At 41.7% G+C, this 15,502-nt stretch overlaps 1 protein-coding gene across 1 annotated transcript in view; it reads left to right on the top strand.

Annotated features, from left to right (window-relative positions):
• The first annotated feature begins 2,453 nt into the window (after positions 1 to 2,453).
• The window catches only part of SNAPC1 (small nuclear RNA activating complex polypeptide 1), a 32,991-nt gene continuing 19,942 nt past the window's right edge, over positions 2,454 to 15,502 (top strand). The window contains exons 1-4 of the mRNA XM_007986908.3: positions 2,454 to 2,656; positions 6,945 to 7,104; positions 7,284 to 7,424; positions 8,692 to 8,796. Of these exons, the coding sequence (XP_007985099.1) occupies positions 2,529 to 2,656; positions 6,945 to 7,104; positions 7,284 to 7,424; positions 8,692 to 8,796 (534 nt within the window). The 5' untranslated portion in view covers positions 2,454 to 2,528. The remainder of the gene's footprint in view (positions 2,657 to 6,944; positions 7,105 to 7,283; positions 7,425 to 8,691; positions 8,797 to 15,502) is intronic.

A 15,502-nucleotide genomic window follows, 5' to 3' on the forward strand; every position in this document is an offset into this window, starting at 1 on the left:
TGCCACCATGCCTGGCTAATTTTTGTATTTTTAGTAGAGACGGGGTTTCATCATGTTGGCCAGGCTGTTCTTGAACTTCTGACCTCAAGTGATCTGCCTGCCTTGGCCTCCCAAAGTGCTGGGATTACAGGTGTGAGCCACCACACCTGGCCAAGTCAAGCTATTCTAAAAAACAATTTAAAATTATAAAGTTGAACACTTGCACCTCTTATTATTTAACAGTGATGATAATGGTAGGTATATATTCTAATTCTAGGTGTATATACTCTAGATTCCTGCAACGTACAAGTAGAGTTGCCATATTTAGCAAACAAAAATATAATATGCCCAGTTAAATTATATTTTAGATTTAGATAAACAATGAATATTTTTTTTAGTTGATCTGAAAGTCAAATTTAATTGGGCCTCTTGTATTTTATCTGACAACCCTACAAAGGTGACATATACAAGTGATCAAAGTAGCATTGTTTATGATAGCAAAATCTGGAATCTACTTAAATTTCCATTGAGGAAATAATGAATAAGCAGTATATTTTTGCACAATAGAATATTGGCACTGAAAAATGAACTACAATTATGAGTAATAATATGAGTCAATCTTGGAAACAAGTTTTAAAAGCAATTCAAATAACACATATTATAAATTGCAATACCATTTTCATAAAACTCAAAACCAACCACAACTAAAAAATATACCATTTAAACATACATACATATGTGATAAAATATATAAATGAGAAAGAGGAACAAAATTCAAGGTAGTTATTTATTTTATTTTTTGAGATTCAGTCTCATTCCGTAGCCCAGGATGGAGTGCAGTGGCATGATCTTGGCTCACTGCAACCTCTGCCTCCTGTAACCACCACTTCCCAGGCTCAGGTGATCCTCCCACCTCAGCCTCCCGAGTAGCTGGGACTGCAGCTGTGCACCACCATGCCTGGCTAATTTTCACCATATTTCCCAGGCTGGTCTCCAACTCTCGGGCTCAAGCGATCCTCTTGCCTTTGTCTCCCAAAGTGTTGGGATTTCAGGCGTGAGCCACCGCACCCAACCAGTAGTTGTGATTAAAGTAGGGTACAGGCAAAGGAATAGGTCAGAGGAGGAAATCGCAGATTGATGTGAAGGTGTTGGTAATGTTCTGGTTCCTACACAGGTGAAAGGTGCACAGGTGTTTAACTGCTATGCTTTTTATCTCACACATCACATACATTTTTCTGTGACATAAAATATCACATAACATTTAAAAAACAGGTCAAGAGGGCAGGGTGTAGTGGCTCACGCCTGTAACCCCAACACTTTGGAAGGCCAAGGGGAGTGGATCACCTGAGGTTAGCAGTTCTGAGACCAGCCTGGCCAACATGGTGAAAACCCGTCTCTACTAAAAATACAAAAAAAAAAAAAAAAAAAAAAAAAAAAAAAAAAATTCGGGTGGAGTGGTGCATGCCTGTAATCCCAGCTAGTCGGGAGGCTGAGGCAAAAGAATCGCTTGAACCTGGGAGGCAGAGGTTGCAGTGAGCCGAGACCGCACCATTGCACTCCAGCCTGGCAACAAGAGCGAAACTCCGTCTTAAAACAAAAAACAAACAAATCCAAAAAACAAACAAAAAAATAGGTCAAGGATCAGAAAGTAAAGTGAATTGATACTCCATTTACAGACAGAAAGCCCAATGTTTTTCTATAATATCAGGATACCTCTCCTGAAGAATGATAGCATATCTTTCAATCAGAGAAATGGTCTAAAATTCAAAATGTTACTCCATAGCTACCTCCTGGAGGAAGGAAGCTAGGTGGCAACGTGTACACAAAAAGGCACTTCATCCAAATAATAATATAAGAAGTAGGTATTTTCTAAGTACTATGTAGCACAGGGGTGAATGCGTGGCGGGGTGGGAGGGCGTCTGTTTACAAGAGGGTATGAAATACAGCTCTTCTTTTCAAGAGTGGTTGCAGAATACCAGGGTTTACAAAGAGAGGGTCACACATTAAGCATCGTATTATGTGGGTACAGAGTATTAGGGTTCTCGATGACCAGAAGGAGAATGAGTTCAGTTTGTTTCCTAGCAAGCCTTCTTTAGCTTCTCTTCCCACTTGGGGGTGGGTGGGGTTGGGACTGTTCTTTCCTAGCTCAAAAGTTCACTTATGTCACACTAGGGTCACTTTAAAGGAGAGTGCTAGTAAGGGTAGAGTCAAGTTACATAACCTAGCGGAAAATGAAGACCTAAAACCGCTCGTGAGCAAACACAACACTTGAGACGTAAACCTCTTCAACTAAACCTCTTCAATAGAAGGGTGGATCTTAGCACTCTGGGTGAGAGCAATCTCAGCCAGTAAAACAGCAGAACGCTTTCACGCACGCGCATTAAGCAGACGACCGGTAGCAAGAGCCCGGATAAAGGCGGAGCTAAAAGTGCCGGATAATACGACACGGAGCGCGTGTGCGCACGCCGTAGGGGGCGGGCCGTTCAGGGTTGGTTTCCTGGGCGACCACTGCTGGTTAGTCGGGTAGAGGTGTGCGGGCTTCGGGTGCCATGGGGACTCCTCCCGGCCTGCAGACTGACTGCGAGGCGCTGCTCAGCCGCTTCCAGGAGACGGACAGTGTACGCTTCGAGGACTTCACGGAGCTCTGGAGAAACATGAAGTTCGGTACTATCTTCTGGTGGGTGTTTCTTGTCCACCGCCCGCCTCTCCCTTCCTGCAGGTGGTGTAGAAAGTTGCCTCCTTCCCGGCGATATTGCACTTGGAAGAGCGGCAGTCACCGAAGGTTGCCTCCATCACTCCTGGACCTTCCCCTGTGCGCAGGCAACGCACTTTCCCTGCTGTTTCATTCTGCCCTGATGGTTGTTGCGGCCTCTTGCCAAATATGCGTCTCTGCTTCGCCTCCTTTCTAAACTCCTCTCTCCATCTCCACTGCCTCCACCCTGACCCAGGCCACTATCATTTGCCCTTCCCCAGTCTTGTTCTACAGTCTTGTTCTAGGACCTCATGTTTAAAAACACTCAAGCAAAGACAAAACCCTTCGAGATTGAATTAATCTTTCCTACAACAACCAAAGTTGTTTTTTTTTTTGTTTGTGTTTTTTTTTTGAGACACAGTCTCCCTTTGTCACCCAGGCTGGAGCACAATGGCGCGGTCTCGGCTCAGTGCAACCCTCCGCCTTTCGGGTTCAAGTGATTCTCCTGCCTCAGCCTCCCGAGTAGCCGGGATTACAGGTCCCCGGCACCACGCCCGGCTAATTTTTTGTATTTTTAGTAGAGACGGGGGTTTCACTCTGTTGGCCAGGCTGGTCTCGAACTCCTGACCTCGTGCTCCGCCCGCCTCGGCCTCCCAAAGCGCTAGGATTACAGGAGTGAGCCACCGCGCCCGGCCGAAAGTTGTTTTTCAAACGTGCAAATTTGATCATGTCACTCTCCGGCTCATTCTGTAGTGGTACCCATTGCCTTTGGGATAACGCTTGAATTCTCTGACTTGCCGAGATCATTCCTCACTGGCCTTTGCCCATCTCTCCAGCTTCGCCTGCGAGTCCCCTCCATGCACTCACTTTCTTGCTCCAGCAGCTGCTTTTTTTTTTTTTTTTTTTTTTTTTGGCCCTCCACAGGCTTTTCCTAAGCCTGGAGCTTTCCACCGCAACTCTTGTTTTTTCCACCTTATTCTTTACTCAGGGTTAAGCTCAAATGACTTCCTCAGGGAAGTCTTTTTCGCTCTTCCAGACTGACTACGCTGTTCATGTCCCCCCCCGCCCCCCATGGCACCCTGTTTTTATTTTATCTCACCGCTTGCCACGTTTTGTTGTAATGGTATAGTTGAAAACGCAGTGTGGGATTGTTAAGGGCATAGATTATGGATCCCAATTGGCTGCATTTAATTGCAGGGTCCACTGTGACTTGGGGCAAGTTACTTGAGTTTCCATATCTGTAAAATAGAAGCAATGATAAACCTCAGAAGCTGTGAAGATCAAATGAGCTGATATATCAGAAATGCATTCTAAGTCCTCAATAAATGTTCATTATTTTTTTTTTTTCTTGAGACATAGTCTCGCTCTGTCATTCAGGCTGGAGTGTGGTGGTGCGATCTTGTATCACTGCAACCTCCACCTCCCGGGTTCAAGACGTTCTCCTGCCTCCAGCCTCCCGAGTAACTGGGACTACAGCTCGTGCCACCATGCCTGGCTAATTTTTGTATTTTTAGTAGAGATGGGGTTTCACCATGTTGGCCAGGCTGTTCAAATGTTCATTATTACTACCGTTTTAAAATTTTCGTTTGACTAGACTGACCTCTGTGAGGACAGTGACTGGATGAATCTATTTTTATTAGCATAGTACATATAATATTGAAAAGGCTAAATAACTGATTTTCGGAATGAGTTAAACCTTATGATTAAAACTATGTTTTTCTGAACAAAATGTTAAAACTCATTTTCTCTCTGTCAGTGTAAACAAATTACCTTTGTGGTTTTTAAATTGCAAGAAATGGAGGATGAAGAGCTGTTCGTTGTACGGTTAATAAAAGGAGAGAGACTAATTTTTTTTAAATGGCTACTAAATGCAATGTATAGCTTTATTAAATGGCTACTAAATGCAATGTATAGCTTTATTGCATAAGACAATTATAAAAAGCAGGTACAATTATCCTTGTTTTATAGATGAGGAAATTAAGGCTTAAAGATGTTAAGTAATTTCTCCATTACAAAGATAGTGGATTGTAGAGCAGATGTTGGAAACTGTGTATCTGCCTGTTTCTAAAATCCGTAATATTCCACCGTACCACTTTTTGGGGGGAAAAATGCATTTAAGGAAACCTTAGCTAAAAATGTAACAGTTACATTTTCTAGTAGGGAAAACCTAAAATGAAAAAAGAAACAGGAATCACTAGAGGAGTGGTGGATTTTCTTGAGAAATTACTTTGGTTACCATAACTAGAGTAGGTATTTTGTGTTCTTTTCGTATATTTATTATTTGAAGAGCCAAAACGTCCTTCTACTACCCCCTTCCCTTCCACCCCTGCATTGTAATCAGATGTAATGGAGCCCCTGTTTATGGCTGCAGGGTGAATGTCTTTATTGTTGCTGTTTTAAAAGTGAAAGTTCTACATATTTATATTTGTACAGTGTATTAGTCACTTGCGTCAACACTTTGAGACATTTAGCTATGTCTTATTTGAAATCTGGCATTTTTTATCTACTAATTTCAAGTCTTACATAGAAACCTATACAGTATGCACAAATATGGCTTCATTGTTTTATCCAAAGTGGTAAGAAGACTGTTACATTGACTTTTTTAAGGCCTTGTTTTAAAAATTTTTTTGTTAACTTAGCACAGCAGAACAGTTTCAGATAGTTTATTCATTATGCTGTTTATATCCACAGAAAATACATGTGAACCTCGAAAATTTGAGACATGTCTCAGTTAATTTAGGAAGGTTATTTTGCCAAGGTTGAGGACACACCCTTGACACAGCCTCAGGAAGTTGTGACGACATGTGCCCAGGGTGGTCAGGGCACAGCTTGGTTTTGTCCATTTAGGGAGACGTGAAACATCAATCAATATATGTAAGAAGTACATTGGTTCGGTCTGGAAAGGCAGGACAACTTGAAGCAAAGACAGGAAGACTGGAAGTGGGGAGGGAGCTTTCAGGTCACAGATTGGTGAGACACAAATGGTTGCGTTTGCGTTCTTTTGAGTTTCTGATTAGCTTTTCCAAAGGAGGCAAATCAGATATGCATCTATCTCAGTGAGCAGAGAAGTCACTTTGAATAGAATGGGAGGCAGGTTTGCCCTAAGCAGTTTCCAACCTGAGTTTTCCTTAGTGATCTTGGGTACCCGAGATACTTTGCTTTCAGGTACATTTCCTGTGTTATTTCTTTGATTGATTGCCAAGAAAGCCTTGTTGCTCTCTTGGATGTTTGGACAAAGCTTTTGGTTGTATGCTGGAGTATGCTCTTCTCCCCTGCTCCTCCCTTCTTCTAATGAGCTTGTGGTGCTCTGGACAATTAGGAGTGTGGGTTACTTTGTGCTGTTTCTCTAACTTTTTCACTTAGGCTTCCCAAGGACAGAGGAGATTTAGTGCAAATCCCTGAGAATACTGGAGAAAATGTTCATTATGTAAAAAGTAAAGTAGAGGTTTGTCTTGAAAGACTTTCCTCCCCATCAAATTAAGACTAAATAGTAACTTCTCTTAGAAGCAAAATTTATTCAAAGACCTATGCTAACATTCTCAAATATCTGCTAGCTGTAATAAAGAAATCAGTGTACTTTATGTTCTTAGCTCTTACAGTTTAGCCTAAATATTTGCCCTGGCGTGCTTATACTGGTCCAAGCAAGCATTAAGTCATAGCCTGTTCCTCTTCCTTATTTAAAAGTGTTTTTACCTTTCTCAGCATTCCACAAGTTACTTCAAGTTCTAAGTTGCTAGTCAATCAAGACAGATACAGAATGTGAAGTCCAAAGTAGACGCGTCAAGTTATAAATGACCCTGTCTCCTTTGTTCAGTGTAGCAAAACTGCTGGCGACTGTCCCCTTTTTGTAGAAAGTAAAAAAATGGCCTTGCTGAAGACATAAAATTTACGTTCAAGTGCTGCTTCTCTACAGCACCAAAGAACAAGCATTTCTGACGATTATATATTAAAATGCACATAGTTCTGTAACATAACCATGATTATTTTAACATTACGGGTTTTAAATATTTAACCAATAATAATTTGCAACCCCTTCCTTCTTGCTCTTCAATTTGGCAAGTAAAGTTGATGCTTTTGGAAACTGCATCATGTTTACCTAGTAGTTGCCTTTGCCTTGGTGTGAAATTATCTCTGTGCTTGAATCATGAAAGAATTGGGTATGCAATCCTCATCAAATTATTATAACTACCGTTTAAACAAGTATATACTTCTGGCTTTTGTTTATTACTTATTCACTTAATGAGTCATAATATATTTTCTCTCTGTTTATTAGTGGCAGAATGAGAAATTTAGAAAAGAACATGTTTACAAAAGAAGCTTTGGCTTTGGCTTGGCGGTATTTTTTACCTCCATACACCTTCCAGATCAGAGTTGGTGCTTTGTATCTGCTATATGGATTATATAACACCCAACTGTGTCAACCAAAACAAAAGGTAATACTTAGTGAGTTATTTTTCCTTTGCAGAAATGTAAAACAAGTACCATATTTTTATAATAAATATTATGTGATTAAATATGATTTAAATAAAACGCCAGTATTTTAAAATTGTAATATGTTTGTGAAAATATGTTTACATTTAGTACAACGTTTTTTTTTTCTTCCTGGTTGCAGATCAGAGTTGCCCTGAAGGATTGGGATGAAGTTTTAAAATTTCAGCAAGATTTAGTAAATGCACAGCATTTTGATGCTGCTTATATTTTTAGGAAGCTACGACTAGACAGAGCATTTCACTTTACAGCAATGCCCAAATTGGTATGTTGCCTAAAATAATTTGGTTTTTTCAAAATGAGCAATTACACTTTATTGTCCATAAAACCTCTCAATCTCCAGAAAATGGAATGAGTATTGATAGTGTTCAAGACTTTTAGCCTTTTTTTTTTTTTGAGACAGGGTCTCACTCCGTCGCCCAGGCTGGAGTGCGGTGGCACCATTTCGGGTCACTGCAACCTCTGCCTCCTGGATTCAAGTGATTCTCCTGCTTCAGCCTCCTGAATAGCTGGGACTACAGATACGCACCACCAAGCCCAGCTAATTTTTGTATTTTTAGTAGATACGGGGTTTCACCATGTTGGCAACGATGGTCTCGATCTCTTGACCTCGTGATCCACTCACCTCGGCCTCCCAAAGTGTTGGGAGCGCCCGGCCTGGCTTGTAACTTTTTTTTTATGTGTGTGCCTTTTTGATACAGAGTCTTGCCCTGTTGTCCAGGCTGGAGTGCAGTGGTGCGATCTCAGCTCACTGCATCCTCCGTCTCCGGGGTTCAAGCAGTTCTCCTGTTTCAGTCTCCTGAGTAGCTGGGACTACAGGCGCCCGCCACCATGCCTGGTTGATTTTTGTATTTTTCGTTGAGATGGGGTTTCCCCATGTTGGTCAGGCTGGTCTTGAACTCCTCACCTCAGGTGATCACCCGCCTCCGCCTCCCAGAGTGCTGCGATTATAGGCATGAGCCACCGTGCCCGGCCTTGTAGCTTTTTAAAAATAGGAGATGGTATTTTCTAATTACTACTTTTTTTTCTGCAAACAAAAATGGAGCCTTTGCTTTTGAATGCAGTATATCTGGATGCCACATATTAAGCGAATTGTATTGAGAAGAAATTAGATTTGACATTTGCATTTGCTCATGTCTCAAACATCAGAGGAGGTTACTGAAAGACGTACAAAATTGTTAAAAATTCTTTGGTGAAAAGTTGAAACTTCTAATAACACTTGTTTTTGTTTAATCTTGTGATAATTGAGACACTAGATTGAAGAGCACTAGTTCTGATTCTGCCATTAGCTGGCAAATTATGTAATTTCTGTCTTACCTGAATTTGTAGGCATGTGGCGTGACATGTGAAAGGATACTTCACAAGTCTAATAGTCTTTAGAACGTGGATGTTTAACAAATGTACCCTTACAGCTGCTTTTGTTTTATCTGTGTTTATTTAATAGACTATTTTTAGTGCTGGCTTATATTTCAATAGTTTTAAAAATACTGTTTAAAAGATACTTATTTTAAAAGACATGTATTATCACATAGCTGTCATATAGGATGAAGAAAAAAATTCACCGAGCTGAAGTTACAGAAGAATTTAAGGACCCAAGTGATCGTGTGATGAAGCTTATCACTTCTGATGTATTAGAGGTAAATTTTCTTTTATGCTCTTGAAATTTTTTTTAAACTGTTTTATTGCCAAGTACATATCAAGGTTATACCTTCATCTACTGGACACTGATTTTTCTAATGATTTTCACCACTCTAGGATGCTGTTCCTCTAGAGTATCAGAAATAAAATAGCCTAAATATATCAAGACTTACAAATCTTAAAATAGCATGAGAAAAAAAGATGTAGAAGACTGGACTTGGACTGAGGATATGTGGATTCCATTACTAAAACTACCGTTAGGTCATAAAACAAGAGTTTAAAGTGACTTTACTTACTTTTTTAAAAAACGATATGCATGGCCAGGCGTGGTGGCTCACACCTGTAATCTCAGCACTTTGGTAGGCTGAGGTGGGTGGATCATGAGGTCAGGAGTTTGAGACTAGCCTGGCCAACATGGTGAAATCCCGTCTCTACTAAAAACACGAAAATTAGCTGGGTGTGGTGGCACACGCCTATAGTCCCAGCTGCTGGGGAGGCTGAGGCAGGAGACTTGCTTGAACTCAGGAGGTAGAGGTTGCAGTGAGCTGAGATAGTACTGCTATACTCCCGTCTGGGCAACAGAGCAAGACTCCGTTTTAAAAAACAAAAAAACAATATGCATTTATTTCCTGAGTTTTTTTTTTTTTTTTTTTTTTAAGTGGAGTCTCTGTCACCCAGGCTGGAGCACAATGGTGTGCACCACCACGCCTGGCTAATTTTTTGTATTTTTGGTAGAATCAGGGTTTCACTGTGTTAGCCAGGATGGTCTCGAACTCCTGACCTAGTGATCTGCCCACCTTGGTCTCCCAAAGTGCTGGGATTACAGGCATGAGCACCTGGCCTACTTCCTGAGTTTTTTTTTTTTTGAGATGGAATATCGCTCTGTCGCCTGGGCTAGAGTGCAGTGGCCAGATTTCAGCTCACTGCAAGCTCCGCTTCCTGGGTTTATGCCATTCTCCTGCCTCAGCCTCCCGAGTAGCTGGGACTACAGGCGCCCGCCACCTCGCCCGGCTAGTTTTTTTTTTTTTTTGTATTTTTTAGTAGAGACGGGGTTTCACCATGTTAGCCAGGATGGTCTCCATCTCCTGAACCTCGTGATCCGCCCGTCTCGGCCTCCCAAAGTGCTGGGATTACAGGCTTGAGCCACTGCGCCCGGCCTACTTCCTGAGTTTTAACATTTATTTTAAAACCCACCATTGAAAACAGTGAATCTATTTGATAATATATTTTGGTATTTTGTTTGAGTGTACAATATTGAGAAAAATCCTATGCATGGATAAGTAGTGTTACAAATCTTTTTAAGCATGAGTAGAAAAGCATTGCTTTGAGGTTAAAACAAAATCTCAGTACAGGGTTACAGGCTTCTAAATCAATGATATTTCAAAAGAACATATAGAGAGGAGACGAGGGAGTAAGGGGACACTTTGGTCATGCTTTTAAATTTTCTTTAAGCCTAAATATCTCCCTCATTAATATTAGGATTATAATATTTTATTTCATTCGGTTGTTGTGAGAGTTGAAATGAGGTGATACCAAACTAGTGCCGAGTGTGGTATATTACACACAGTATACCCTTAATAAATGTTAATTCCCCTTTTCCCCAGCCCTACTCAGTCTTTTCTTGTATTACAATTGAAAGAGAGGGATCAGATCTTCAATTTACTCAAATGTTTGTTTAGATGCCCCCATGTTCTTTTTTTTTTTTTTTTCTCCCTTACGTAGGGTCTTCCTCTGTTGCCCAGGCTGGAATGTAGTGACACAATCTTGGCTCACAATAACCTCTGCCTCCCAGTTTCAAGTGATTCTCGTGTCTCAGCCCCCCGAGTAGCTGGGGTTACAGGCATGCACTACCATGCCCAACTAATTTTTTCTATTTTTAGTAGAAGTGAGGTTTCACTGTGTTGACCAGGCTGGTCTTGAACTCCTGGGCTCAAGCGATCAGCCCGCATTGGCCTCCTAAAGTGCTGAATTTACAAGTGTGAGCCACTGTGCCCGGTTGTCCCCATGTTGCAATAGCATGAGCCTGTCAGGTTGTTTGTAATTCAGGTAGCAAATTGATTTTTGAGAGCACTCTGGGTCTGTTCTGTAAAGTGACTTTATTTTCGAGCAAGGATTCTTAATCTCTGGCCTGGGGATCATCCATGTGCCCTCTCCCCCACCACATTGTATAAAAAATTGATGTCATACATATGGATCCTTTTTTTTTCTTTCTTTCTGAGATAGAGTCTCACTCTGTAGCCCAAGTTGGAGTGCAGTGGCGCAATTTTGTCTCATTGCAACCTGCAACCTCTGCCTCCAGGGCTCAAGCGATTCTCATGCCTCAGCCTCCTGAGTAGCTGGGACTACGGGTACATGCCACCACACTTGGCTAATTTTTTGTATTTTAGTAGAGATGGGGTTTCACCATGTTGCCCAGGGTGGTCTCGAACTCCTGAGCTCAGGCGATCTGCCCGCCTTGGCCTCCCGAAGTACTGCGATAACAGACATGAGCCACCCTGCCCAGCCCATAAGGATACATTTTTAGGGTGAGGTACTGTAACCTCAGATTCTCAAAGGTGTTCATGTCCCCCAAAAAGGTTAAGAATTACTATATTACAAGGAACTGAATATTCCTCAATATCTGAAGACATAGTATAATGCAGGAACTCTGGGAAGATATTTTGTGTAGATTAGTTTACTTCAACATTTCTGCAAAATAAGTGTTTAAAATAATTTTTAAAAGCAGGGGGTTTTATCTGTGTTTTAAAGTTGAGGAAACTGAGTTACAGAGACTAGGTTAGGAAGTAATGGAGCTAAGCTTCAAACTCAGTTCTGTATGGCTGCAGTGCCTGTTTGTGGATAGCAAAGGACTGGTCTGAGGTGGGACTGGGGTTGGAAATTTGTCATTCGACAAGCAAATGAGTGAAGTGTAACAAGAACTAGGATTTTTTTTTTTTTTTCCCTGTAGCAGCTTAGCGAGAAAGAGGTGGGAGAGAGTTTATGTACAAAACTAAATAAGATAAAAGTACTTTGTATAATAGAAGGAATTTGTATTTTGTCTTTTTGGCAGAGGGGAGTCGTAAAGTTTTAGAGATTGGAGAGAAATAATGTTTATGTTTAGAGTTGAAGTAAGGAGCTAGTTAGAGGGAATGGTTGTATACAGGAGAGGTAGCAGCAGGGTTCCTGCTGTGGAGGAGGTGGGTGTGTCTGTGATTGAGAATCCAGTTTAGAGAGTAGCCTTGAGCAGAAGGCATACTTCTTCCTTTGAAACTTGAGGAAAGAAGGTGAGAATGGATTTTTATAAATCTTTGTGTAGAGGAGAAATAGAAGGCAAACAGACTTGACTGCCTGGACTGTAAGAGAGCATCATCGGGGTCAGGGAACTGAGAGTTGAAAATGTTTGGACTAGCAATTGTGGAGAATGGAAGAAAGATTTCAGGATACCAGAAAGCTGAGAAATGCTGATGTGAATCATGAAGAGAGAGGCACAGGACATTTTCCAACAGCAAGACATTCTTATCAATATTCTAATGAAAAAAGATGATTTGAACCCAGTTGGTTATAATTTCTTTTTTAAAATTTTTGAGACAGGATCTTGCTTTATCACCCCGGCTGGAGTGCAGTGGTGCAATTGTAGCTCACTGCACCCTTAATCTCCTGGGCTTAAGTGATCCTCCCACCTCAGCCTCCTGAGTAGCTGGGACTACAGGCACTCACCATCATGCTGGCTAATTTAATTAAATTAAATTAATTAATTAATTAATTTTTTTGAGACAGACTTTTGCTCTATGGCCCAGGCTAGAGTGCAGTGGTATGATCTTGGCTCACTGCAACTGCCACCCAGGTTCAAGCGATTCTCCTGTGTCAGCCTCCCGAATACCTGGGATTACAGGCGCGTGCCACCACGCCGGGCTAATCTTTGTATTTTTAGTAGAGGTAGGGTTTCATTATCTTGGCCAGGCTGGTCTTGAACTCCTCACCTCTTGATCCACCCACCTTGGCCTCCCAAAGTGCTGGTGTTATAGACGTGAATCACTGCACCTGGCCCATGCTGGCTAATCTTAAAAAATTTTCTTGTAGAGACAAGGTCTTGCTATATTGCCCAGGCTGGTCTTGAGCTCCTGAGCTTGATTGCTCTTCCTACCTTGGCCTCCCCACAGTGTTGGGATTATAGGCATGAGCCACCATGCTTGGCTGGTTATAATTTTTCTGACTATTGACCAATTTGGTGGTAGAATGTAAATATTTTTTCAACATATCTTTTTCAACGTGCTTTTTCATTCTAAGCTCTCTTAAGTTGGGGGTGATGCACAAAGGTCTACTCTTTTAGAGTGAATAGAGAAGAGTGTGAGAAGGGTCAGCTATGAAATACCTATACCTGGAATCTTTTAGGAATGGAATAGTCTGTGAAGTTATCCTGGCTCTGTTGGATCTCTGGCTTGTGACATAATTGCTTTGAGAGCCTTGTCCCTTGATACTTCTGCTGGCTCTGTATCTTTTGTTCTAGCATAGCCTGTGATCCGTTCCCACTGATAATGCTTAAATTTAATACTCTTAAATTTTCCTTTTACTGCCTGCAACTGCTGTTAAGTCTTCATTTCAGAAGATCCAAATTCTGGTCATGATTCTGCCACTTGTTCTAGTTTTGTGGTTAAGGAGGCATAATAAAATGAAAAGAGAACAGGATACTGAATCAAAACATTTGACTTCTAGCCCTCTGCTATGTAAGTAGGACCTTGAGCAAATTATTTCATTTCTGTTCTTCATTTATACAGTTATAATAATGGACATTGTGTGCTGAGTACTCACCAAATGCCTGGAACTATGCTAGATGTTCTATGTGTGTTATCTCACCAACTGTCATAGTAACCCTGCAGAGGAGGTGGTATTTCCCCAGTTTTTTTTTTTTTTTTTTTTGAGATAGAGTCTCGCTCTGTCGCCCTGGCTGGAATGCGATCTCGGCTCACTGCAAGCTCTGCCTCCCGGTTCAAGCCATTCTCCTGTCTTAGCCTCCTGAGTAGCTGGGACTACAGGTGCCTACCACCATGCCCAGCTAATTTTTTATATATATTTTTTTAGTAGAGACGGAGTTTCACTGTGTTAGCCAGGATGGTCTTGATCTCCTGGCCTGGTGATCTGGCTGCCTTGGCCTCCTGAAGTGCTGGTATTACAGGTATGAGCCACTGCACCTGGCCTTTTTTTTTTTTTTTTTTTTTTTTTAAAAGCAGAGTTTCCCTCTTATTGCCCAGGTTGGAGTGCAGTGGCATGATCTTGGCTCACTGCAACCTCCACCTCCCCACCTTCCAGGTTCAAATGATTCTCCTGCCTCAGCCTCCCGAGTAGCTTGGACTACAGGCACCCGCCACCATGCCCAGCTAATTTTTTGTATTTTTAGTAGAGATGGGGTTTCACCATGTTGGCCAGGCTGGTCTCGAACTCCTGGTCTCAGGTGATCTGCCTACCTCAGCCTCCCAAAGTGCTGGGATTACAGGCATGAGCCTCTGCACCCAGCCCCCAGTTTTAAAAATAAGGAAACTGAGGTTTAGAGAAGTTAACTAGTTTGTATCAGGTGAGGCACAATAAGGTACAGACACTGGGTTTGAATGTCCAAGTCTGTAAGGCTCCATAGTCCATGCACTGTCTTTTATTTCTTATTTAATTTTCTTCTTCTTTTTTGTTTTTTTAAAGAGTGGGGGTCTTGCTATGTTGCCTGAGTTGGCCTTGAATTCCTGGGCTCAGGCCGTCCTCATGCCTCAGCCTTCTGAGTAGCTGGGACTACGGGTGCACACTACCGGGCCTGGCTTCTTTAATTTTGTATAGTGCTTTACATTATACAGAATACTTTCACCTGTATAATAAGCTTGTTTAATAATTAACAATGGTGGGTTTGTTCATTTTGTACAAATGTGAAACGTGAATGTGATTCTTACGTTGAGGGACTTCCCTATTGTCATATATTGAGAAAATGACAGAGCTCAGACTCAAAAACTAGATCTGGCTGGTGGTCTTTCTATATCACATGAAATAAAAATCATGAGAGCACAGCCAATGTAAACTATAAAGAGTTAGGGGCTCTCCATGTCTGGACACTGTTCTCCCATTGCAGATCCCGTGTATGTGAGCACTTACCACTATTGATCAGTTTCTCATTTCTTTTTTTTTTTTTTTTTTTAAGAGACAGAGTTTCACTTTTGTTGCCCAGGCCGGAGTGCAATGGCACGATCTTGGCTCACCGCAACCTCTGCCTCCCGGGTTCAAGCGATTCTCCTGCCTCAGCCTCCTGAGTAGCTGGGATTACAGGCTTGTGCCACCACACCCGGCTAACTTTGTATTTTTAGTAGAGATGGGGTTTCTCCTTGTTGGTCTGGCTGGTCTCGAACTCCTTACCTCAGGTGATCCGCCCTCCTCAGCCTCCTAAAGTGCTGGGATTACAGGCATGAGCCACTGTGCCTGGCCTAGTGTCTTATTTCTTGAACAGGTGTTGATTCTACCAAAATCTGGAAATGAATTGAGTAGTCTGAGTTAGGGATGACTCAGATGTTGCAATGTCCATCTGTGATGGAAATGTCAGTAGTTCTCTCCTGATCTTAGAACCAAGTCCCTATGCCAGGTTTTCTTAAGTCTACCTGTAGTATGCTGTCTTTTTCCTTACCCTGCAGATCTGCCCATTTGGCTGGAGATTTGTGGAGGAAGAAGATCTAATAAATAATGCCACAAATGGTGTCA

This window comes from Chlorocebus sabaeus, chromosome 24 (genome assembly GCF_047675955.1).
Source record: "Chlorocebus sabaeus isolate Y175 chromosome 24, mChlSab1.0.hap1, whole genome shotgun sequence".
Taxonomy (NCBI): Eukaryota; Metazoa; Chordata; class Mammalia; order Primates; family Cercopithecidae; genus Chlorocebus; species Chlorocebus sabaeus.